At 42.2% G+C, this 25,703-nt stretch overlaps 1 protein-coding gene across 6 annotated transcripts in view; it reads right to left on the bottom strand.

Annotated features, from left to right (window-relative positions):
• The window catches only part of fgfr3 (fibroblast growth factor receptor 3), an 82,351-nt gene that overhangs the window by 35,676 nt on the left and 20,972 nt on the right, over positions 1–25,703 (bottom strand). For 4 of the 6 annotated variants that reach the window (XM_047344724.1, XM_047344723.1, XM_047344725.1 and 1 more), the window contains exons 3-4: positions 13,168–13,431; positions 9,257–9,322 (exon numbers count right to left, since the gene is read on the bottom strand). In XM_047344724.1, the coding sequence (XP_047200680.1) occupies positions 9,257–9,322; positions 13,168–13,431 (330 nt within the window). The remainder of the gene's footprint in view (positions 1–9,256; positions 9,323–13,167; positions 13,432–25,703) is intronic. The other 2 variants (XM_047344728.1, XM_047344727.1) reach the window with 1 other exon arrangement.

Genomic DNA, 25,703 nt, shown 5'->3' with positions numbered 1-25,703 from the left:
TGACAACAACGTTCTTTGGTGTGGACGTTGGTACTAAGTGCAGAAGCCTCAAAGTTAGCTTTTTTCAGTATTCAGCAGGGACCCCAACCCCTGCATCCATATCTTCACATTCCCTCTGGCTTCTGGCTCTGTGCTCCAGGTCATAGAGGCGTGACTGTGGCACTTCTGTCGACCTAGCTTCAGTGCAACAGCAATTAGATGGAGCAGGACATGGAGAGCGGCCGACGGCTGGGGCTCAAGGTCTGCCGGCACTGAGACACCGCTCTGAGTGAAGGCAAAGAGGGTGTTTTAATTGCGTAATTGTATAATTTGCCCTCACTGACGCCTGCGAGCACACAGGCAGATTTCATTACAGATTACACTAGGGCTCTTTGAAGGCACACTGTGCTGGAGGGCCTGCAGGGACTCAAGGCAAACAGAGTTGGTGGAATGGCGGCTGTGGAGCAGCGTTGCATGGCCCGGTGTCCAGCTCTCTGCTCTCCTGCCAGGGTAAACAAGGAGGCTGCACAGCGCCGAAGCACGGCACAGATTAGGCTCTGTTAGCATTCCGCCCTCCAACACACACACACACACACACACACACACACACACACATACTGTACTTTTATTCCACACAAGCTTGGACTGTGAGCACTGCCTGCGCTTAAAAAAACACTTTCACATGTCCTCGTCATTGTGTGAGACTGGATGATAACTGAATCTCTTACATTTTAAAAGAACATTAGTCAGTTTTAGACACCTCAATCACTGAGACTTCAGTCCTCAAGACTTCAACGCATAAAAGTAGAAACAATAAACATGGAAACATTGAGTCTTATTTGATGTAATCTTCGACTTGCCCGAGATTTTACTTGTTACAGTGCCTTACAAAAATATTCCTGCACCTTGAACAGTTCCATATCTTGGGAAATTTCAACAAACAAACCAATGTATTTTATTTGGATTTGAACATAATTGATGTTAAAGTCAACATGTAAAATGTTTCATGGGGAGGAAAACTAACACTACTACTACAAATCCCCCCTGAAAACACCATTAATATAGCCTACTATACACCTACTATATATATAATCTTTAATTCTACTTAACTCTTCAGAATGTCTTCCTTCAGATTCTTCCACCAAGTGTGTTAACCAGTCACATCCCTAGTAGAGTCCTCTGTATGTGGATGTTCTTCCGCTCACCATCAGGGACTCTTTGGCTAGCCATGTGGCTCGTCACATGGCTCCATCCCGCTACAGCCTGCTAATTAGCAGTGGCTTAGCGGACATTAAGCTGTGATAGAGGTTTAATGTTTCTGTGCTAATCCCTCTCCTTTTGGCTAGGAAATTGGAGCCTCATATGTCATGAGGTAGACTTACACCCAGAGATTAAGTCTGGCAGTCAGAGGGTATTTACCGGTGTGCAGCATGTCTGCTGAAAGCTGTTGCCTCTGCTGCCACTTACATCTATTTGGAAAGCAGTCCAGGCTTTCACTATTAAGCGAGGCTATGCATTCACCACATTCAGGTTTAACACTAAAGGTGTTGGCTTATCCACTCGGACACGCAGCACAGAGACAACAACAGGAGGATATCTGCAGTGTTTTAGGGGATAAAAGCACCAGGTACACTCTGATACGGCAAGATCACTCTCTAAATTACAACTATGGTGACAACCCTATCCTTATAAAATGAAACTAAATTCAGTGCTGAACTCAAGTGGGAATCTTAACCGAGAAATCTGTAGTAACATTTCAGGTTGATCACTCTGGATAGGTGATTGGAAACAAAAAAATGTGATCTTTTTCCGATCAGTGAATGCACCATAACGAAACTTTATCATGTTGAGCTGACAACATATTCTTCTGTATGGAATTTGTTACTGACTGATAAAGACACTAAATTAGCTATTTTCACTGTCAGTGCTGCATTTAAAATCAAAAACAGAGGAAACAGTCAAAACGAAACAGAGGCTATTTTAAAGCAATCAGGTTGTTCAATGAGACTTAAGAAATGTTTGAGTTTGGTTCAGGCTGCAACAGAGCAAGAGAGAGCAAGACTAAAAATATTTTGAATGGTGTTTTTATATCGCCTTGCATGATACCCCTTGAAGAAAAATCTGAATCTGCCTAAATATGAATAGCAAAGTAAAAAATAGGTTTCATGTAGAATTGTAGCATTATATTTTTCCAGTAACAATTAAATGTGACACTTTTTCTTATAGAAAATGTCCTTGCTCTTTTACTACATGTTTCAACATCTGTCTCTCCCCATATAGGGATTGTTTGACCACAGACTGTATGAATATTAATTATGACCATGCGGCACGTAGGCTTTTACAGCAGTAGTGCATCTTAAAGTCATTGTCATGATATTTTACTTTGGTTCAAATGGGACGATGTTGTTAGGAGGTTTGAGCAGCCTGGAAGGGAACTTTGATTTTCAGCTTGATCTCTGCCATGTTCTGCTTCTGGCACCAATCTCTTTCATTTTTTCAAGCAGTAGGTTGTTTTCCAGTTGTTGTTCACTGTAAAATTGTCAAATTAAATATTCCTATGTTGGTCTACCTAGAACCTTTTTACAGTCTAGAATGCACCTATTCACTCATGTCTCTCTTTTGTGTACTCTCTCTGCCCTCCTACGTGTCTGTTTTAAATTCTCTCCCTTTGTCCTCTTTTTGTCTCTGATCCGTCACAGTACTTCTATCATGTCAACTCTCTTTTCTGAGTTCCCTACACCTGTCTTTGCCTCACCTTCCCCGCTGTCTCCCTCCATATGGTACAATAAAGGCAGCGCAGTGTGTTGTCTGGCTGGTCGAGTGCTGTCAGAGGGGAGGAGACACTTTCAGTCTCTGTGCAGCCGTGCTTGCTGACAGAAAGCAGTGTGTGAAGTCTCTCAAAGTCGGCAGAAGCCATCCTTCATTGTTCTTTGTTACCCTACACCTGAACCCGGCTTGCTCCTGAATGCCAAATCAGCTCAAATCCCAGCAGAGCACTTAGAGGGCTGTTACCTGCTAAAATACATCTGAGCTTTTGATCTGTCCAACACTAGTATTTAGTGCTGTGGGGTAAAGGTTTAATATGAACCCAGCAAGATAGCTAGAAGTTATTGGAGCCATATTATGCCAATCGTAGATGTAAAACTCTGGATGAGTCAAATAGCAGACACATGGTGGATCATAAAACGTTCACTTAACATGATCTTGCAAATACAGAAAAGAAACATGTATAATTTGGTCCTGAAAAATATTGGAATGAACATATGATATAGAGAGTTGTTCAAACAGATAAAGAGGCATGTTTTATTCTTTTCATTCTGGAATCACATTCTAGTGTGTACCTCGATATTTGTTTGCAATCACCACCCTGTTGGAAAATCCAGTAGTGTCCGAGTTTATATCTTTTAACTCAAACTATCAAACCTGAGATGAAAAAATGGTCATAATGAACAAAAACAATCCAGGATCAGGCAGGGTTCTAGCCTACAATGATCTGGAAACTGCTGGAACTGCAATGCTACCTTCCACAGGGAACAAGGTTTCACATCAACATGCTCTGACAGGGTACTGATCAAAATCAACAACGGCAAGCTGCAATGAATTTTACAGTTGACCACATGGATGAGTCACATCATTTCCAGAGAAAGTCAGACAAGTCAAAAATTCGTACTCGTCGTCTTCCGCTTATCCCCCAGTGGGCCCACCACCTGCAGGGGGAACCGTGAGGGACCGGTGCAAAGAGGATTGGGCGGCAGACGAAGGTGGAGACCTCGGCGGCCTGATCCCCGGATGCTTAGGCTGGCTCTAGGGACGTGGAATGTCACGTCGCTGGGGGGCAAGGAGCCTGAGCTGGTGCGGCAGGTCGAGAGATATCGGCTAGAAATAGTTGGGCTTGCCTCCACGCACAGCGTGGGCTCTGGAACCCATCTCTTCGAGAGGGGCTGGACTCTCTTCTACTCTGGAGTGGCCCGTGGGGAGAGGTGGCGGGCTGGGGTGGGTTAGCTTGTTGCCCCCCAGCTCAGCTGTCTCATGTTGGGGTTTACCCCAGTGGATGAGAAGGTCGCATCCCTGCACCTTCGGGTTGGGGAGAGGTCTCTGACTATCATTTCGGCCTACGGGCAGAGTGGTACTGCGGAGTACCCGGCCTTCTTGGCGTCCCTGTTGGGGTTGCTGGATAGTGCCCCTCCCAGGGACTCCATTATTCTGCTGGGGGACTTCAACGCCCACGTGGGAAACGACAGTGACACCTGGAGAAGCGTGATTGGGAGGAATGGCCTCCCCGATCTGAATCCAAGTGGTGTTTTGTTATTGGACTTCTGTGCTAGTCACGGATTGTCCATAATGAACACCATGTTCAAACATAAGGATGTACATCAGTGCACTTGGCACCAGGATACCCTAGGCAGGAGGTCAATGATCGACTTTGTTGTCGTATCATCAGACCTTCGGCCGCATGTTTTGGACACTCGGGTGAAGAGTGGGACTGAGAAGGGACTGAGCTGTCCACTGATCACCACCTGGTGGTGAGTTGGATAGTAAGGGTCTGCTGGGAGCGTCTGGCGGACCCCTTGGCCAGGGATGTATTCAACTCTCACCTCTGGGAGAGCTTTGACCAGATTCCGAGGGATGTTGGAGACATAGAGTTTGAATGGACCATGTTCTCCACATCTATTGTCGATGCTGCTGCCTGTAGCTGCGGCCGTAAGGTCTGCGGTGCCTGTCGCGGCGGCAATCCCCGAACCCGGTGGTGGACACCGGCAGTAAGGGACGCTGTCAAGCTGAAGAAGGAGTCCAATTGGCTGTGGTTGGCTTGTGGGTCTCCTGAGGCGTCTGACGGGTACCGTGGGGCCAAGGGTGCCGCGGCCCGGGCGGTGGCAGAGGCAAAAACTCGGACCTGGGAAGAGTTTGGTGAGGCCATGGAGAAGGACTACTGGTTGGCCCCGAAGCGATTCTGGCAAACCGTCCGGCGCCTCAGGAGGGGGAAGCTGTGCTTCGCCAACACTGTTTACAGTGGGGGTGGGGAGCTGCTGACCTCGACTGGGGACATTATCGGCCGGTGGAAGGAGTACTTCGAGGATCTCCTCAATCCTGCCATCACGCATTCCCTGGTGGAAACAGAGGCTGGGGACTCGGGGTTGGACTCTTTCATCACCCAGGCTGAAGTCACAGAGGTGGTTAAAAAGCTCTGCGGTGGCAGGGCTTCGGGGTTGGATGAGATCCGCCCTGAGTACCTCAAGTCTTTGGATGTTGTGGGGCTGTCATGGTTGACACGCCTCTTCAACATTGCGTGGCAGATGGGGTGGTGGTCCCCCTACATAAGAAGGGTGACCGGAGGGTGTGTTCCAACTACAGGGGGATCACACTCCTCAGCCTCCCTGGTAAGGCCTATGCCAGGGTATTGGAGAGGAGAGTCCGGCCGATAGTCGAACCCCGGCTTCAGGAGGAGCAGTGTGGTTTTCGTCCCGGCCGTGGGACACTGGATCAGCTCTATACCCTCTACAGGGTACTCGAGGGTTCATGGGAGTTTGCCCAACCGGTCCACATGTGTTTTGTATGGAATCGGGGGCCCTTTACTAGGGGCCATCAGGTCTCTGTACAAGCGGAGCAGGAGTTTGGTTCGCATTGCCGCCACTAAGTCGGACCTGTTCCCGGTGCATGTTGGACTCCGGCAGGGCTGCCCTATGTCACCGGTCCTGTTCATAACTTTTATGGACAGGATTTCTAGGCGCAGCCAAGGGCCGGAGGGGATCTGGTTCCGGGACCAGAGGATTTTGTCTCTTCTTTTTGCAGATGACATGGCCCTGCTGGCCCCATCTAGCCAAGACCTACAGTATGCACTAGGGCGGTTCGCAGCCGAGTGTGAAGCGGCTGGGATGAAGATCAACTCCTCCAAGTCCGAGACCATGGTTCTCGACCGGAAAAGGGTGGCTTGTCCTCTTCAGGTTGGAGGGGAGTTCCTGCTTCAAGTGGAGGAGTTTAAGTATCTCGGGGTCTTGTTCGCGAGTGAGGGAAGAATGGAGCGGGAGATCAACAGACGGATCGATGCGGCTGCCACAGTAATGGGGGCGCTGTGCCGGTCCGTTGTGGTGAAGAGAGAGCTGAGCCGAAAAGCGAAGCTCTCGATTTACCGGTCGGTCTACGTTCCTACCCTCACCTATGGCCATGAACTTTGGGTCATGAGCGAAAGAACGAGATCCCGGATACAAGCGGCTGAAATGAGCTTCCTTCGTATGGTGGCCGGGCACTCCCTTAGAGATAGGGTGAGGAGCTCGGCCATCCGGGAGGGGCTCGGAATAGAGCCGCTGCTCCTCCACATCGAGAGGAGCCAGTTGAGGTGGCTCGGGCATCTATACTGGATGCCTCCTGGATGCCTTCCTTGGGAGGTGTTCCAGGCACGTCCCACCGGGAGGAGGCCCAGGGGACGGCCCAGGACAAGCTGGAGGGACTATGTCTTTCGGCTGGCCTGGGAACGCCTTGGGCTCCACCCGGAGGAGCTGGAGGAGGTGTCTGGGAGTGGGACGTCTGGGCGACCCGGAAGACAAAAATTACTATATTATATTATATTCTAAACAAGACAGTCAGAGACTGCATTCATCCACCACCCACCATAGAGCTTCAGGTACAATTTGGTGTTAGTTGTACATCTCTAGCCTTATTTGTTAACTTACACCAACAAATTTTCTATTGGCCCTATATTTTTCCACATTCTTGATCACCAGATCCCGAATTCAGTTGCAATCATCAAGAAACTCCAGCAAACAATAGAACATATGATTATGTTTTACCTTCATTTTTGTCAAGCCTTTGTGCTTTGCATTTGTGGAGTTATGTAACAAATGTTAAAAATGACCCTATCCCACAATGGTGAAGAATCCTTAAAAAAAAATCCAGGATCTGGATCATGATCCAGATCACCACCAAAATGAAATGGATTTTTCCTTGAGCTAAGACACACCTCTGATAAAAAAGAATCATAAGAATTTGTCTGTAACTTTTTCTGTAAATTTGCTAAGACAGAGAAAAACAGACAGACAAGCTCAACTGAAAACAACCTCCTTGGCAGAGGAAACTACATTTAGTACATTTGGAGGAGTCAGGGTGCTTTCAAAATGAAGAGCGCCTTACCCACTGTCAGTCATGCCAGATGACTGTTGCTGCCAGAGATACAGGGGGATTGCACAAAGTGGATGGAATAATAAAGCTATTGTCACATTGTTATTTCCCATGCTTTGTATGTTGGCGTGTTGGTAAATGCATTTCATACAGATTTCAACATGAGGCAATGAAAGGGATTTTGTGGAACAAGTTCTATCAATTGAAGTATGTGAGTCGCATTTGATCCACTGACTATTGTATGTGTACTTGGATCAGGGGTCTAGTTTGGGACTATATTACTTTTGCTATGACACCATGATCTTGGTTTATTTTTTTATTATATATAAGGATGAATTGACTGTTTAGGAAATGCACTTCAATGCACTCTGACTGCTTCTGCAAATTAATCATGAAGTAGTTAATTTAGTGACTTCCAGATGCCAGTTTCACTTCCAGCAAACGCCTCATCATCTTTTCATCAGACAGGGACCAGACAGCAAGGTGTAACTTGTATTTAGATAATCCTATTCAGAGGGTTGCACTTGCATCAATTTTGTGCTGCACATACAGGGGTTGGACAATGAAACTGAAACACCTGGTTTTAGACCACAATAATTTATTAGTATGGTGTAGGGCCTCCTTTTGCGGCCAATACAGCATCAATTCGTCTTGGGAATGACATATACAAGTCCTGCACAGTGGTCAGAGAGATTTTAAGCCATTCTTCTTGCAGGATAGTGGCCAGGTCACTACGTGATACTGGTGGAGGAAAACGTTTCCTGACTCGCTCCTCCAAAACACCTCAAAGTGGCTCAATAATATTTAGATCTGGTGACTGTGCAGGCCATGGGAGATGTTCAACTTCACTTTCATGTTCATCAAACCAATCTTTCACCAGTCTTGCTGTGTGTATTGGTGCATTGTCATCCTGATACACAGCACCGCCTTCAGGATACAATGTTTGAACCATTGGATGCACATGGTCCTCAAGAATGGTTCGGTAGTCCTTGGCAGTGACGCGCCCATCTAGCACAAATATTTGGCCAAGGGAATGCCATGATATGGCAGCCCAAACCATCACTGATCAACCCCCATGCTTCACTCTGGGCATGCAACAGTCTGGGTGGTACGCTTCTTTGGGGCTTCTCCACACCATAACTCTCCTAGATGTGGGGAAAACAGTAAAGGTGGACTCATCAGAGAACATGTTTCACATTGTCCACAGCCCAAGATTTGCGCTTCTTGCACCGTTGAAACCGATATTTGGCATTGGCATGAGTGACCAAAGGTTTGGCTATAGCAACCCGGCCATGTATATTGACCCTGTGGAGCTCCCGACGGACAGTTCTGGTGGAAACAGGAGAGTTGAGATGCACATTTAATTCTGCTGTGATTTGGGCAGCCGTGGTTTTATGTTTTTTGGATACAATCTGGGTTAGCACCCAAACATCCCTTTCAGACAGCTTCCTCTTGCATCCACAGTTAATCCTGTTGGATGTGGTTCGTCCTTCTTGGTGGTATGCTGACATTACCCTGGATACCGTGGCTCTTGATACATCACAAAGACTTGCGGTCTTGGTCACAGATGCGCCAGCAAGACGTGCACCAACAATTTGTCCTCTTTTGAACTCTGGTATGTCACCCATAATGTTGTGTGCATTTCAATATTTTGAGCAAAACTGTGCTCTTACCCTGCTAATTGAACCTTCACACTCTGCTCTTACTGGTACAATGTGCAATCAATGAAGGCTGGCTACCAGGCTGGTCCAATTTAGCCATGAAACCTCCCACACTAAAATGACAGGTGTTTCAATTTCTTTGTCCAACCCCTGTATGTGGTATACATGGTGAGTACTTGCTGCGTTCATGTGGCAGACTAATGTCCAAAACAATCTGCTGCAGCTTGGCTTAGATCGAGATCAAATTGTCTATGCTACAATGTGGAATGCATAATGACACAACAAATAAGGAATTATCTTCCAATCCCTTAACGTTACCAAAATTAATGGCTAGATGGAACAAACCTGGACACAACATGGTGTTCCAACAGATCTAAGATGCCCAAAACACATTTAAATTTGTTTTGGGACAGATAAAGATAGATAAAGATAAAGATGCATTTTTTCATTCTGTAAGTATTATTTAGACTTTGCATGGATAATAAGAGTAGAAAATAATTCACCATTTGCATTACCTGCATCTTCAGGATCTTCATCATAGTCTTCATCATCACCAGAAGACAGAGAATCTAAAAAATTTGAAACACAAGTGCTTTAGAATAAAATGATCATATATACCTTGACTCAACAATAAATAAAAACAAAAGCACACACATTTCATTAATCACATCTGTAAACTCTGCAGCCCAGAAATGTGTATGAATTAAGGATTAAATGGTGTGTGGACACTTATGATTGTGCAAATGTTCCTTCATACAGAATCACAGATGCATGAATGCACATTACAGCTGGCTGTTCACTGAGAAAGTCCTGAATGAGTCTACAGTTCTGCGGAGCGTGTTGGATATTGCAACCCAAACATTTCCATAGACGATAGAAATCAGGGGGCCATTAGTGCTGCAGCGCCACGCTTCTATGAGTGGACCCACAAACACATGTACACACTTCTTTTTCACTATTGTTGCAACATACACAAACTTTCTGCTAGAAGTGATGCATGTCAGACTAATTATTTTGCAGCATCAGATTCTGTTTAGATTTGCTTTACCGCTCTTTTTTGTTGTTGCCAGCAGCGTGGTAACTATTTTCCATGTGACCTTGAACTTTTCCAGTTCAGATCCAGAGGTCTGGTTAATGAGAGCCAGCTGTTACCTTGACAGCCCCGGTGAGCTAAAACTGCTCCTGAAACTCCTGACTAGCAGGTTTTTGTTTCTATTATTTGACACCTGAGCTCAAAACTCCATCCTTCTGTGCTCCTTCGGGAGCAGCAGGAACAATACAGGAATTAAATCTGAAAACAAGTTAATAACATGCTGGTTGACATATTATAAATTAGTAGATGTAAAAAGGTTTCGAAAAGGAAACAAAGTTTGCTTGATAGCTGTGGTAAAACCTGGGTACTTTAAGTGAAAAGATCAAAACAAACTAGCATGATTATCTAAAAAACCTTGAAACCATCGATATTTCACACTCTACAGCTTACAGATACGTACTTGCATAGTACTTCTCATCTACAAAATGTGTACCTTGTTTGAATGTGTCTGGTTCATAATCTGACACAACATGACATGTGACATTAAGACACCACAATCCGTCTTCTACAGAATAAGTCAAGGGGGATTAAGGCAGCTTTTTACCATCTTTATGTGTTTTGTGAAAGAACCTGTTACGCCCCTGACACACCAAGCAAGGTAGAGACAGTCCCGCACCGGCTGACTTGTCTAAGGGCAAATATGATGCAGTGATGATGTATGGTTTGTACAGGCAACCACCAGCAGAATTTTCAAAACAACACATAGAAATCGATTCTGATGAGAAGTGCAAGAAGCAAAAAGATACAAGTGAAATTTGAAGCATTTGCTCAGCAAGCATGATTGCTGCATTGAGTTTATCTGCCATTATTGTTGGGAAACGATTTTATGTGTAGAGCCTACATCGATGCCACATGACAGCTCCTATCGTCCCTTACTGCCAGCTTCATTTTTGAGAACCAACAGCTGTGAGGAAAATGAATGACTTCACCTGTGATTTTTTTTAGAATGGGCAGAGGGAATTCTTGTGACGGGAAAAGCAATGTCTACGATCCACAGATATGAATGTGACAGATTTAAGCTTGACACTAAGTGTCAGTGACCAGTATCAAGATATAACAAGGTTTTAAAAAGCCTAAAAATGTGCTAAAATCTTCCATCAAACCGTTCCAGTAGTTTAAATCCTTTGAATTAGATGACAAAGAAAGTGCTGTAGTGACGAAAGTTTGCTTTCGGCTGTATAGAGCACATAGTAACACAGTGCTGTCCCTTGTTGCTACACCACCTGGTTCTGCACACTGCCAGTCAGCTGGTTGAAAAAAGGCTACTAAACCTTTCCCTCGTTCACAAGAAAGATAAAAAAATGCTGGTTGCAAAAATGGAAAGTCATATTGTGGAAACTAACCATCACTACATGCCACTGTTATTAACAAGTTAGTTCAGATTTTTGAAAGGTTCTTTGTAGCTATTATCAGTAATAATTCCCTTCCCACATATCATCATGAGCTTGATGGAAATGTAAGTATATCATCAGAGTGGTGGAAAGCTAAAAAGATAAGCAGACATACACTGTATCAATCCACCATCTGCTGATTTTGAGTCTGCTAAGTACATTTTCAAGCAACCACAAGACCTGGAAACATACCAGTAACATACCATCTTTTGATACGAACGAAAAATCTATAGGTTTTACTTCATATTTGGTGGACTGATAAATCACAGCATATCTGGCTTTTAACTTAAATTAACCTTAATTCCTGAGAGCAACATGGAGGTTGCTTTGCTGAAGAAAACAGCACTAAAGAGACCGTGGACTGGTAATATCCGCTACCATAGTGTTCTATCCCGCCAGTAAGACCAATAAAAGTTGCTTTAAATTGCTATGGTTGTTTACAAACTTCAGTGTAAGTCTGGCTAACTGTTACTTCCCATAACTCAGTAATATACAGTACTTCAATAATAACTTCACTGTTATACTACCAGTGTTCTTTGGCAAGCTAAAATGAAGTTTAATGGGTTTTTATACTAAATCTTAGCTTTTGTCTACATATTAATATCAAAATATGAACAACATAAATGTTATTGATAATGTTATTATAGCTGCAATATTATTTTTTTGTAATAGGAATAACTGATGCTTTTCTGCTTTAAATAAAATTAATTAGATCATTTTATCTAATTATTAATTTATTTTTTGCCAGTATCATCATACTATGAAACTGAGGTGTTTTTACATTAGTTTAGAATCACAGGAATTTCAGTCCATGCCTACATGACACCCTATTGTCACCATGTTTGACACTGTTATTTCAGAAAGAAAGCAAGATAGTAAGCGGGAGGTGCTCCTGGGAATCTGTACCTTGCTCAAATACATGAGGACCAACACAGTAGCACTATGTGTGTTTTCAGATAGACCAAAGGCAGTGTATAAAGTAAAGGGAGGAGAACCGCGGCACTGCAGGGGAAAACAGGATATTGTTGTCACATGCTGTTCAATGTCAAACTTCTCAGGTGATTCAAGCAGGCACAGGAGCATTAAAATTATTCACCTGACTAAAGCTTGCATTGAAATTGCATCAAGAATTATCTTAATCCCTGAGGCACGCTAAGCAGATGTGCTTGTTTTATTTGGGAAATTAATTTAAGGAAAAAAATATAAAAGCCAATTTTGCTTGACACCACCATTGCTGAGGTAGTATGATTGTACATATTCTGATATTTTGTGCATAAAGAAGATGCTGTCCAGCTCTGATTTGGTGCTGGAATAGACTTCATCCTCTCCAGCTTACAACCAAACACACTCCTTTATGAGGGGGTAAGAGGGTGAACTGAGAGGGAGTAAACTCATGCATTTATTGCCACTCCATCTGTTTTCAATGCAGAAATGTTGCGAGCTAATTGCTTTCTAATTAGTTGTCAATAACAGACTCAGCTGGTGTCCTGAGTTTTACGGTAAAACACCTCCTGACTTTTAAGCTGCTGCTCTCAGCTTTCTGACCCCCCACCCCACCCCCCACCCACCCACCCACAGTCCCACCCTCACTTCCTCTTCTCCTTGCATTTCTATTAACTAATGCCTTCACTGCAGAGCCATGATAATGAATTTCACCTTTGACTGTGCATCAGGAGGGGAGATATGTGTGAAACAAGCCATGAAAGTCAGTGCCAGTACGAGGTGCATATACAGCACATATTCCTGTGTGTGTCTGCGTGGACATGTTGTGTAAGTTCTCCACCTAATTGGTAGTGCGATCATTGTAGGACGTTAGGTAGACAGCTAGCATGGTTTCAGTTAGCCTGACTGACAGACGGGAAAGCAAAGCAGATCTGACTTCATAGCAGAACACAAATAACAACCCCACTGCTGCCCCCTGAGCTTTCACCTGTCACCCTGATAGTGTAGTTGCTGAGAAGCGTGTTGGTATGGGCAAGTCGGCACGTGTAGACTCCGGAGTCCTCGTACGACACGTTGATGATGCGTAACATCCGGTGGCCCACTCGCATCCGGTTGCCCGACACAAGTCCAGCGCCATCTTTGAACCAGACAATTGGCTCTGAGGAGTCCACCGAGTTGCATGACCTCTCCAGGATGTCCCCCATGCCCAAAACAATGTACTCCAGGAATGCAGTTTCACTGGATACAGAGTCTGAAAACAGAAATGAACAAAGAAGTGCTTTCAAATACAAACCAGCTAAGCTTCATTAGAATCATCACAGAGAAAACCGTTTGGCATGGCCATTTACCATTGTCAAGGTAAATGGCCCCCACACACACACACACTGACTGTGTGCCAGTGTCCCTTAGTTACAATAATATGAATTACATTTTGCAGAAGTAGGAGCAGCAACGGTATCTTTTCTGTTTTAAAAAAAATCATTTCAATCACCTTATATAGTTTTGAATAGGGTAAAGGCATTTTTAAAAGCAATGTGCCTGATTAACTCAAATCCTGTTGCCTCTTGATGGTCTTCTGTCTGTGATTATGGTAGCCGCACTCACAGTTTGCTTCGCCAATGCAGCCTCAGTTTACTTGGTCAATGTTTAACAATCATAGTCTATTTTCTAGTGCACAGCCTGCAAAACTGTATGATAGGCCTGGCAAATTCTTTTGTTGATCTAATAAATCTCGGGTTTTCCCCAACAAAGTGTTTTTCAGCCTATCCAATGAAATTTCACGGTTAATAAGAAACTGTATTGGCTGCTGTGCACATTCTGTTCTGTCTGTGTCTGTGTATGTGACCTCCTCCGCACCCTGTGCCCAGACAGTTGTTGATGTAGAAAGGATAAAAGAAATATGTTGAACGCTGCGCTTATATCTTCTATTCTATAACTCTTAAACAGAAATTGGCGAGTCTGCAGTAGAAAATCACAGCTATAGAAAAACCTGAAATCAGCTCCAAAAGTCTGACCAGTGCACCTCTAGGTGAGTGAGTTAAATGAGACAATCACAATACAATTTTTTTTTTGTATATTTTAATAGTACTGAGTTTGAAAGCATTCATTTTGCTGAAGTTTTAGGCTATGACTTGGCATTGGCAAATGCTTATTCTTAAATTATTTGCATCAGCATGGAGGGCAGAGCAATCCTGATTGTAACATTCCTAGTTTGTACTCTTTTACATAAAAGTCAACTTTGCTTTTTCCAAATCCTATTTAAGAACAAACTTAGTCAAAGTGTTTGCTACAAACAAGAAAAGCTGCTGTCGAGCCTTCAAGCAAACTACAGCTTTCAGAAGAAGACAGATCTGGGATGTGAGGAAAGCCTGCTCTGTCAAAAACACCAACTCATTTATTCCTGCTTGGAAAAAGCAGGGGAAAAATCAACATGTTTACCAACTTCCCTGAGAATGCTAACTAGCACTGAGGATGGAGGAGAAAGACAGGTTTGGATACGATGCTGAGGTTTGTTGCTTATTTATCTGAGGTATGTCTTCTTATTCATATTTCAAATACACAATAATGCAATCATAAAGATTTAACGTAGTCTAATGGCAACAACTGGTTTGTTGTACACAAGGACACAAAGGCCACTTGTAAGGCTACTAATGGATGAATACCTTTACATAAGCATGTGTTCAACAGCTTCTGCAACAAATTACTCAACATGCACCTGTTTGCACACACAAAACACAGAAATGTTCCACCCTCCACCCCCTTCCAGCTCTGAATATGTTAAATGTGTGATTTATGTTGGCAAAGACACCCACAACTACAAATGGAAGAAAGGACAAAAACATCCTAGAGCTGTGACTGTGAATACAGACTACCAATAGATGACCTCAAAGCAAGATCAGGGAACAGGAGATGAGGTGCAAGACAAAGACAACCTCATCTTGTTGAGGAATAAGTACAATGCCTTGAAAAAGTACTGGTAGACAAACAGCTAGTATTGGAGGGGCAAAAAGTACAGCATAGTTGTAAAGTGGAAGTAAATTGTTTTTTACAAATACAAATCAGAAAAGTGTGGTGTGCTTTTGTTTTAGCCCTGCTTACTCTGACTCCCACAAATTAACCCCCTGCAACCAATTGCCTACAAATCTGTAAACAACTAAATATTGTAAATAATATTTAGTTGCTCCCTGGACTCGGCTCGTGACCAGTGGAGACGGAGCTTTTTTAGCTGCAGCTCCTAGACTCGAACAATCTCCCTCTTTCTATGAGGTGTTATGGGACTTTAAATATCTTTAAATCTCTTTTAAAAACTCATTTTAAAAAGTGTTTTTTAATTCCAAAGAGGACGCCTATTAGGCCAGTCCTTGTTTCTCCCCTGCCTTTTATTGCTGATTTTACTGTTAATATTGTCAATCTATTTTATTAGTTTTATCTTTCTTTTAGTTTTTATTCACCTGTACAGCACTTTGGGTGCCTTTTGGTTTGTAAAGCGCTTTATGAATATATACGTGATGTTGATGATTTTGTAATTGTTCAGTTGCTAGATGTTCATATTAAGGGGTATAGGAGGAAGGGGGGTTGAGTACAAATGTATACCACACAAATCCCAAATAGGTTGTGACTGTAAACATACAAAATATAAAAAGTTCAAGGGGTGTGATTACTTCTGCAATGTTTATGATACTATATAGAGGAGTTAGTTTGTGTGTGTGACAGTAACAGGTAATGCTGTCTAAGTGAATATAAGATAAAAGTCAAAATGCTTCTTTAAAGCGTTTGAAGCATTTGAAAGTTAGTTTTATTCAGCCTTTATCCATGCTAGAGATGCTAAGTCAGTAATATACCAGTGGGGGCTGTTCAGTGGCCTCTGGCTTCGACGAGCAGATTTACAACACTTTTCTTGTTAAAACAAAAAGCTCCATTCAGGAGAAGAAAACACACTAAGGCAACTGTGCACAGCACATAAATTCTCTGTAGAGGCATGCTCATATAGGACTTCACCGAGTTAAACCCCTCCAATAGAGCCTTTTCTGAGTCTCTGCATTCAGCGTGCATTTTCTTTTTAAACACATGGTTCACCCAGGCTCCTATAAAAGATTTCTATTCGTGACAGTTTCAGCAGCAAACATATTGAATTAGCATTTGGTAACAGTAAGTCAGGATGTTGCAATGCATTTGTGGACATTTTGCTTTGATCTTGGGAAAATGCAGAAGAAGAATATTCATTTACAACTTTGATGTTTACACTGCCAGAGGCTGAACAAATGCAATGTACAGAGAGAGCAAAACAAAACAAAGACATCTGCAACACGTTCTGAAGAACCCAGTTTCTCAGGTGTCACACAGAAACAAAGCAAAGGCCACTTTTCTTGTTCAGCATCAAGGCTAAAATATCAGATATATAATTCTGAACTTTGAAATGCAGAATCGAAAGCTGATGTGCATTAAAGTGTCTCCAGTTTTGAAAGACCACATATTTTGCGGATGCCCAACCGTTCCACGGCAGATCTACGATTCACGGAGCTTTAGTCCAGACTGCTTCATTGTGAAAATCCTGTACTGTGAGGTTTGAAAAGAGGCTGGTCTTTGAGAAATACTATCGTGGTCTTCTCTGAATGAACAAAATATGCGTAGAAGAATTCTTAATTTTGAAAGTGTCCAGACGCAAAAAAGAAAAAAAAAGAAATCTGCAGCTGTGTGCCCAGCTGTGCCGCTTGGTCTTGGTACTGAGAAGGCCATATTGCTGAAGTTATCCTTAGAGCAGTAGAAGTGTAGCAGCTAGTCAGATGGAGGCCTGAGCAGGTCTGAGCAGATTTTACAATAAAACAAAAACTCAAAACTAAAAAGTTGTATGTCCCCATGACAGAATGCAGCATTAGTTAATATTTACCACCTACACACTACCAAGAGATTGTTGCCGTTTTTCTCAGCGAGCTATGTCCGAAATTCGATTGGTGATGGCTACAGTTTGTTTTAGTCAATTAATCAGGGGATTCTACTGATAGCCAGTCCTCCGGGACCATTTCCAAAACACTACAAGGCCTGTAAAGGAAAAAGCAACATTGCTAAATCTAATTTTTGGTAGTCCAATGCTACTTTTCCACTGGCCCACTCAGCCCACTTTGCGAACATTTGCCTTACTGTTTTTTCCATATTGGTACCTACTGTTTTCATCCCTGCTTCTGAGCAGGTAAGATCGGGGCTGAATAGGGACTACATGTGACGCGGACATACTGCTGATCACTGATTGGCCATGGGACCAGGAGAAATGAGAAGGTTTTCCAAGAGATATTGCAAGGAAAAATTAATAAAATTCAAGTGCGACTCCAATAATATTAAGGTCTACAATAGCAGACAATGAGTGGGTCAAACCAAAATATAATTTTACTACTTAAAAATTATAAACCTGAAAAAAAGAAAAAGGACACGATGTCAGCTTTCTGAATTGCATGCAGGCAGGGTGCTGATCACTCATAAAATCGTCTGTTCAGACGCACAAAGCACACAAGAAATTTTATATATAGGTTGCTTTTTTGTTTCACGCAGATTACTTTAATGGGACAATGTCACACAGTGACGTTAATAGTGGCATGGCGCACAAGCCATCAGTGAGTCAATGGAAACGCAACAGGTTCCGTGCCGAGTAAATAGAGCGAGTGAAAAAGGGACACTAGAGAGAAACAGTAAGTTGCAGCTGATCATAACTTCACATAAAAATAAAGATTGTCCGCCTCAGGAAACAGCTTTAAACTTCTCTAAAAATGTAGAGTGGTACTTTCTGACAAAGCTGCATCCCACTAGCAGAAACCTTTGTATAACAGTGGCTAAACTGAGGTAAAGCGGAGGCCTGTCTAACCTGCTGTTATCTTTACACTAGAAACACACCAAAAACAAAGGCTGTTGATGGAAATAAGAAGATTGCCCACTTGGATATCACAAGTATTCAACCAGATGGAAACTCAAATAACCAATACAATACAAAGTGAGCAACAACAACACTCTTCGTTCTAGAAGTCATTACTGAGGAAGAAAGACTCTAAGTTACATATTTTCACTGTCACTCTCATGTAAGAAGCTTTTTTTCCTTTTTTAGTTGAGAGATTTCTGCAGTTCATTCAGTATGAAACAAAGCAAATAAGAGAAAACTTAAAGCAGATAATAGGTAGGCTCAAAGAAGCACAGCTTTAATCCTCAGGCTGTCATGGCACGAAGTTAGTAATCTTGGCCGGCTTTGGAAATTTCAAGAAAAACACATAGAGACTGCTCATGTCATGCTAGCCACAGTAGCAGTGCAAGTCGCTAATACGAGATTGCCCGTTGTTGCAAAACCGTAAAAGCCTGTTTTTCAGTGACAATACCTATTTTGAATGCTGTTCTTATTTTCTAATTCTTAAACAGAAATCAGAACCATCTAAAATCAGTATTGGCAGGTTACAGCTTCACAGAAAATGATGATTGGGAACTGGCCATAGGTGAATTCTGATATCTATAAACTCACAGGAAAATGACATTTATCTACTAAAGGATCAAAGAACCTTACTTCAAAAAATATCCCTTTGACAGAGCAGCCTCATTGTTTTCAACAGAAAGTAGGAACTTTTCGTTTCAAATTTTCATAAGCCCAAAGGTCTCCTGATAATTCAGTCTACAAACACTGTATGTGTTTATTATGGTAGCAGGCAATGTGCTGACGATTTAGTTTCCGAACATTAGCACGGTTTTTTATGACGCTAAAAATGTCAGATAGAGAAACAAAAGTGCACAAAGCAGATTAACCAATGTCTGTTCTGGCTTTCTGGTGACGTCCAGCTTCATATCAACATCTCGACATTCACGCTGCTTTCCCGTCCAGCGCAGCATGTGTAAGCTGTTTGAGCAGAGGGCGGCAGCACTATCGCCGGAACCAAACACCAGCTGGAAGCAATGTGTGAGATCTACTTTTCAGTGTGTGTGCAAATGTGGATATGGGTTCAGATATGTGTGTGTATGTATGTACATTGTAAACGAAGTACTGCGGGTATGTGTGTGTAGTTCTGTGGCCCGGCTGGACAGTCACCACATAAATCAAGAGGCCCATGCCCTTCTGGCCCTTCTTACCCTTTCAGAGCAATATCATAACAAATAGCCCTTCAGAATAATATAAAGTCTGTCTCTGAGATACTGGGGTGCGTTGTCTGTTAAAGTGCTGTTCACAGCCTCCATCTTTTCTGTGTGTCTGAAGAGGTTTATTTATCCTCTACAAACTTCTCCAGGGGCCAGTGGGCAGGCCACGGCCCCAGGGATAAAAAGCCCTCTTTATATGGGAAGTCTTTCCAAAACGTATCCCTCTTTAACGCATACATACACGCACGAACACACGCACACACACACATACACATTATATCTTTACAAGGACTTTGCATTGACTTCCATTTGTTTTACATTCAGTTCTATGGCCAAACAATAACCCTAACACTAAACCGAACTCTTATCAAGACATACCTAACCCTAAACCTAACCTAAACTCAATTCACAGCTTTGCCCTAAACCTAACCCCTAAGCCCCCCCAAAAAATTTCTTCTAATGGGGCCCAGGCTATGGGCCTCACCTTTTTACAGCCACAAACTGCAATGTGTTTTATATGACAGACCAGCACAAAGTATTTCATAATTGTTAAATGAAAGGAAAATGATCCATGGTTTGAAAAATAAAAATCCAAATAAAAATCTGAATCAATTGGCACCAGTATGTATTGAGTATATATATATTGCATCCTTTACTCACCCCCCTTTGCTGGCAGGTTGTGTAAATACAGCATTAATCACAGAATTAGCATAGAGGCCCATGATTACTCTGGAGGAACTATAGAGATCCACAGTTTAGATGGGATCTGACACCATGACAACCATTTCTTGTTCTGCCTATAAATCTGTCCTTTATAGAGAAGTGGTAGGAAGACAGTAATTGTTAACAGGCAGCAATAACATGTCATGTTTATTGTTTTACCCAATGTTTCGAAAAACACTAACACTACACTGCTGGGCATTGCATCCTCATCTTGAAACTTGATGGTGCCAGCATTATGATGTGGGAACACATTTTTTGGAAGGGACGGGGAAGCTGCTCAAAGTTGATGGGAAGATGGATGAACCTGGTAGAGACACTTGCAGCTGTAGAGTGATATGTCATGTGAAAGGTGGTTCTATTAAGTATTGACTGGGGGGTCGTAGAAATACACACTACGCTTCTCAGATTTGTATTTGTAATTAATGTGGAACATCATATATCATTTTCCTTTTACTTCACAATTATTGGCTTCTTTGTGTTGTTCTTTTCTAATAAAATACGATGAAGTTTGTGGTTGTAATGTGACAGAATATGAAAAAGACACTAAACAATTTAGTCAGTTTTGATGTTTGTTAATGTCATTTATTTTAAGGTAGCAACTGTAACAGTTGTTTTAAAATTAGATGTGTGTATGAGGGTTGATCTGCTTCTCTGAGAGATTAGAGTCAAAGATCTTTTTCTGAACTTCATACCTCTCCCTTAAATGCTGAAGTGAGTTTAAAATTCTGCCAGGTTGATTCATAATGCTTTTTCAATAAGCTTCTCTTGTTCACCTATGTTCGGTTTGGCATAGACATCATCTAAATAGGCTCAGACAGGCTGGCAAGACGCATCATAAACAGTAACAGATTACAGAACTGGCTTCCCTAACAGGTACCTTGATTGAGTCGAGTAGAAAAGCAGCACCACATACCTTATTTAAAGCCTTGATATCTGGGTTTAAGCTGCTTTTGAATGTGATTGATTCCAGATGCTCCAGGGAGACATTTATCTTTATCAGGCTCCCTTTTTTCCTCCTACTCACTATATTTAACTAATCATACGACAAGACTGTGTTTCCCACATGTGCAGAGCAGGCTGCTCCCAAAGCAGCAGCAAACAATTCACCAACAAATGGCCTGTTGCAGGTAATTAGTTTGCTTCTACTACTGTAAAAAGCTGGATTCCTTCAATCTGAGATGAGGGTGGCACTTAGCGATCACTCATAGCTCCAGATGTGTACAGACCTGGCACCAGGGACAATATGTGCAGTGCATGTACATTTGCAGATGAATATAATTTGCATGTATTGATTCATTAACCCTTCCAGGTGTACTTGAGCTCCAATATCTAACCTCAGGAGCAACAGACATGCAAGTTCAGCCCAAAAAATTAATTACAGCTGATCAGCTAACACTGTTTAATATACAAAGGTTCCCAATAGGGCTGCCGTAATTATTAAAGGTTATGTTTCAAATAAACTAGATCGCTGACATATGTTTGAGTACATGGACATTTTTCAACCGTTTTTGCTGCCACACAAAAGAGTTGATATTAAGTGATTGATCACTAACCAAGCAGTGTTTTTACATACGTTTTGGTGTTGTTTTTCTTAGTGTTTTCGTGCAACATTCCCACATGATCTACACAACAGAACTAATTGGATAGGGGAAAAAAAATAAGCTTTTCATTAGCCTGCAAACTCAGTCATTTTTTAAAATCATTTTCCATGAATAGGGAATGTTATAATCAGTGAAAAGTTTTGTTTTGTTCTCCAACCTATGTCAATATCAACTTTATTTTGGAGCACTTTATAACAAACACGTTCCATCAAATTACTCAATAATAATAACTAAGACTAAACGAAGAAATAAAATTGTTGCTCACAAAACTTAAAAAGCTATCTTCTTTGAAAAGGGTCGGTAGTTTTTTTTTTTTTTTTTTGCTCCAGACAAATTTTATTTACTAGCAGTGATGGCAGAACATCTCTTTGGGTTGTACAGGTTGCTGACCCCTCCTCTAGCTAGTAGAATACTGACTTAGGAGTGCTGAAGGCAAATGCAAGCCACACTTTTCAGATTTTTATTTTCAAGATAAAACTTTAGACTTATGCATTTCCTCGTGCCAAACAAAAAAACATCCCAATACCAGAAAATGTGAAAAGGGGTGTGAATACAATACATTATCTGTTCTTATGAAACACATCGAACTTCACTATAAATATCTTTTAGACAAAACCTTCTGTGCCGAAGCCTTATAGACAGACAGCCGGCCTCAGACTGGGATGTTCTCAGCAGCAGCAGTTCGTCTGCTCGCTGCTCCTGCCAACAGATTCTTTAGCTTCTACTTCCTATGCTGAATACTGCACCGGCTGCCAACCGTTTGGCACGCTCAACAACCTGTCAGACTAGCCAGTATCACATGACCTTCAAACAGGATCTGAAGAGCCATCCTCACTACCCCCACATCCCACCACCAACAACAACTATCTCCTCCCCCCTTCATAAAGAGCACATTTTTCTTCCTTCATTTCAAAACTACTCAAACCGTAAATCCTGCTCGTCTCTGAAAAGTTTCCCTCTTCTTTCACTCCATTCACTTTTCTCCTCTCCTTTCTCAAATGTGCAGTGAAAAGCCCTAATCTCTGTTTAATATGGTTTGGCCGGATGTAAATACCTTTGGACAATGCCTTTAATCTGGGCCGGCCTGACAACCTCACACCGATGCAGAGAAGACTGCCAAGAGGAGAGGGGCTGGGGTGAGACAAGGGATGGCTCGGCGGAGATCAAGGAGGACAGGGGAAAAGAGATGGGAGGAGGAGGGGGAAGGGTCTCTTCACCAAGCTTTGCCGCTTCATCAAAAGAGCCCCCAAAATCAAGTTAGAGATAGACATTGCCTCTAAACATCCCGCCCCGGTCTGTGCCAGTATGAACCCCCCACTCAGCTTAGGCCTGGACCTCTGCTCAGCTGCACTAACGAGCATCGGAAGCGACTGTACATCCTAACTCTTTTCAGACCCTCATCGTCACCCCCGTATCCCTCCTGCCTCAGAGCGAGGCGTGGGTCTGGCCCATGGTAATTGTCATTCTGAAGACGAACTGGCCTAGTTTCAATTCAGCACACAAGTGTAAGAAGCCGGGCCCACAAAAAGCCAAGATGTCTGCAAAGTGAGTGTGGGGCCACTGAACAACATAATCACACTTCTGAAAACAACACGAAGGAACCAATCTGATTACAAGGTGGCTTTATGAGGTATCAATGCAAACTACAGAGCCTCTGATTTAGGCAGAGGGATCACTTCATGTTCTGGGAGCAGAGGCAATTTTACAGCATATGTGATTTGCATGAACATTCCAAATGAAAGTCAAGATGACCTGGGAATGTCAATGGAAAAGTCAAATGACTTAAACCTCCAGAAAAATGATAGCGACTCGCACCATTGACCAAATTTATGTAACAACTTTTGAAAAACTGTCTAAAGGTCATAAAATGTGTTATAAAATTGTCACAGTGCAGAATTTGCAATCAGGTTGATATGAACTGATAATAAAGAAAATAACTTTATGAAGTTCAAAGTATTCTTTGAAGGTCTCTTATCCAGAAGTCTAGAGACAAGAAACATCTGATGGAAACCATCTTCAAACACACATACACAGAATGGGGAGATGGCTGATTGAAATGTTCAACTCTGACATCTGGTGACCTCAATGAGAACCCTGCCCTGACCTCCCAGAGTGCCAAGTATGACCCTCTCACAAGCACACATATGCAAAGAGACCTTCTAAAGTACCCATAGATATGCTGCTTTCCATTTGTACTCGAAAATCGGAATGTCCGACCTCTGAGTAGGAAATTAAACTGGAATGCCCGCGAAAGTCGGAATCACAAGTCGGAAAGTCAGGGCAACACGACCATACCCGACTTCACCATTCAAGATGGTTGCTACTCGCATCAGTAGAAGTAAAACGTTCTTACTGTGACTGTTTTTTTGCAGTTTTTTGTTATTTATGTAACATTTAGTCAGTCGTACACGTACCACTGTTTTTGAGACGTGATGTTTCAACTCTGTTTATATGCACGAATTACCACGTAGAACATTGTTTAATGTCATTGTTGTAAGACTGCTGTTACAGTTGCCAGCAATACAAACAAACACATGCAGGAAAAGTGGAACGCTACAACTCGGAGATGATGTAAACTTCGACATGCCAGTTTTGACTTCCGAGGTTAATGGAGCGCAGTAATAATGCCAACGATAGGGGTGTGTATCTTTGTTGAAGGTAAAAGAGATTGATTAGTGGCCAGATGAGCTTGTACTTAAAACACAAATACACACTTACATACATTACGAATAAAATTGAAAGCTTGAGTCAAGTTGCCATTGTCTACTCTCTCTAACAATAATTGTCTTTCAGAGAAGTTGACAGCAAGACAGAAGTTACACCTCACCAGCTCTTAGTTAATTATTCTGTCTGGTGTACAGATTTTATTGACCTGGCACCTGCACTTTACCAGTTTTAATAGAAACTAAAATCATCAGAAGCATACTGCTGGAAGTTTTCAGTTATAATAAACCCATTATTTAATCTCTGTTGGGGACATTGCCTTGTGCTTTACATTTTTACGTAGAATTCCTCACCTTTGCCAAATTTTATATTTTCCATTTTAAACTGTGAAATAGGATATCAATAATGATAATGATGATATTAAATATTACACTTTGCTTGAACAGATGTAGCAACATTTTTTCCTTTAGCATGTTCTGTATATATGTTATCTGTGCATGAGCAAGACTTTAAGCAGATAACAGGAAGGCCGAACAAAACAGAAAACATTTGGAAGAAGGTGCTTACATCAGATGAGACCAAAATTGAACTTCTGGGAGGAGATGCAAAACGGTACATGTGGTGGAAAACTAACTTTGCAAATCATTCTGAACACAACTTAAAACATTGAAACATGGTGATGCTGTGGGGATTCTTTTCTTCAGCAGGGACAGGGAAGCAGTTCAGAGTTGATGAGAGGATGGATGGTACTAAATACAGGCAAATCCTGGAAGAAAACGTGTAAAAGACCTTCCAGCACCAGGATGACCCTAAACATGTAGCCAGAGCTACAATGCAACGGTTAAGATCAAAACATATTCTTGTGTAAGATTGGCTTAGTCAAACTATAGACCAAAGTCCAATTGATATTCTGTGGCAAGACTAGAAAGCTGCTGTTCACAGACATTCTCCATTCAGTCTTACTAAGTTTATGCTATTACGCAAAAGAAGAATGGGCCAAGGTTTAGGTCGATAGATGTACGAAGCTTGTAGACACATACCCTAAAAACTTGCAGCTATAATCGCAGTAACCGGGGTTTTTACAGAATATTGGTTCAGTGAGGGCTAATACAACTACATGCCACACTTTTCAGATCTGTATTTGTAAAAAAACCAAAAAAAAAAAACCAAATTTCTTTAAGAATACAAATCTGAAAAGTGTGGCATGCATTTAGTCAATACATAAAATCACCTCACAGTTAAATTACAGCTGCAGGGTGACTTAGTTATCACATGACAAATAGGAAAAAGTTTAAGGGGTATGAATTCAGGGGTTATTCAGCTTTATATACAGTGTTGTATGCTATTGTAGCTTTGCTTCTGTGCTGCTATCAGTTATATCCATGTTCTATTTCACGTGGAGGACTGGTTTCATGGTTCCTGTCAGTTAGAGCCC

Source organism: Girardinichthys multiradiatus, chromosome 19, assembly GCF_021462225.1.
Source record: "Girardinichthys multiradiatus isolate DD_20200921_A chromosome 19, DD_fGirMul_XY1, whole genome shotgun sequence".
NCBI classification, from domain to species: domain Eukaryota; kingdom Metazoa; phylum Chordata; class Actinopteri; order Cyprinodontiformes; family Goodeidae; genus Girardinichthys; species Girardinichthys multiradiatus.
Note: the sequence above shows the minus strand (reverse complement) of the source record. Positions and strands in the feature narration are given on the sequence as shown.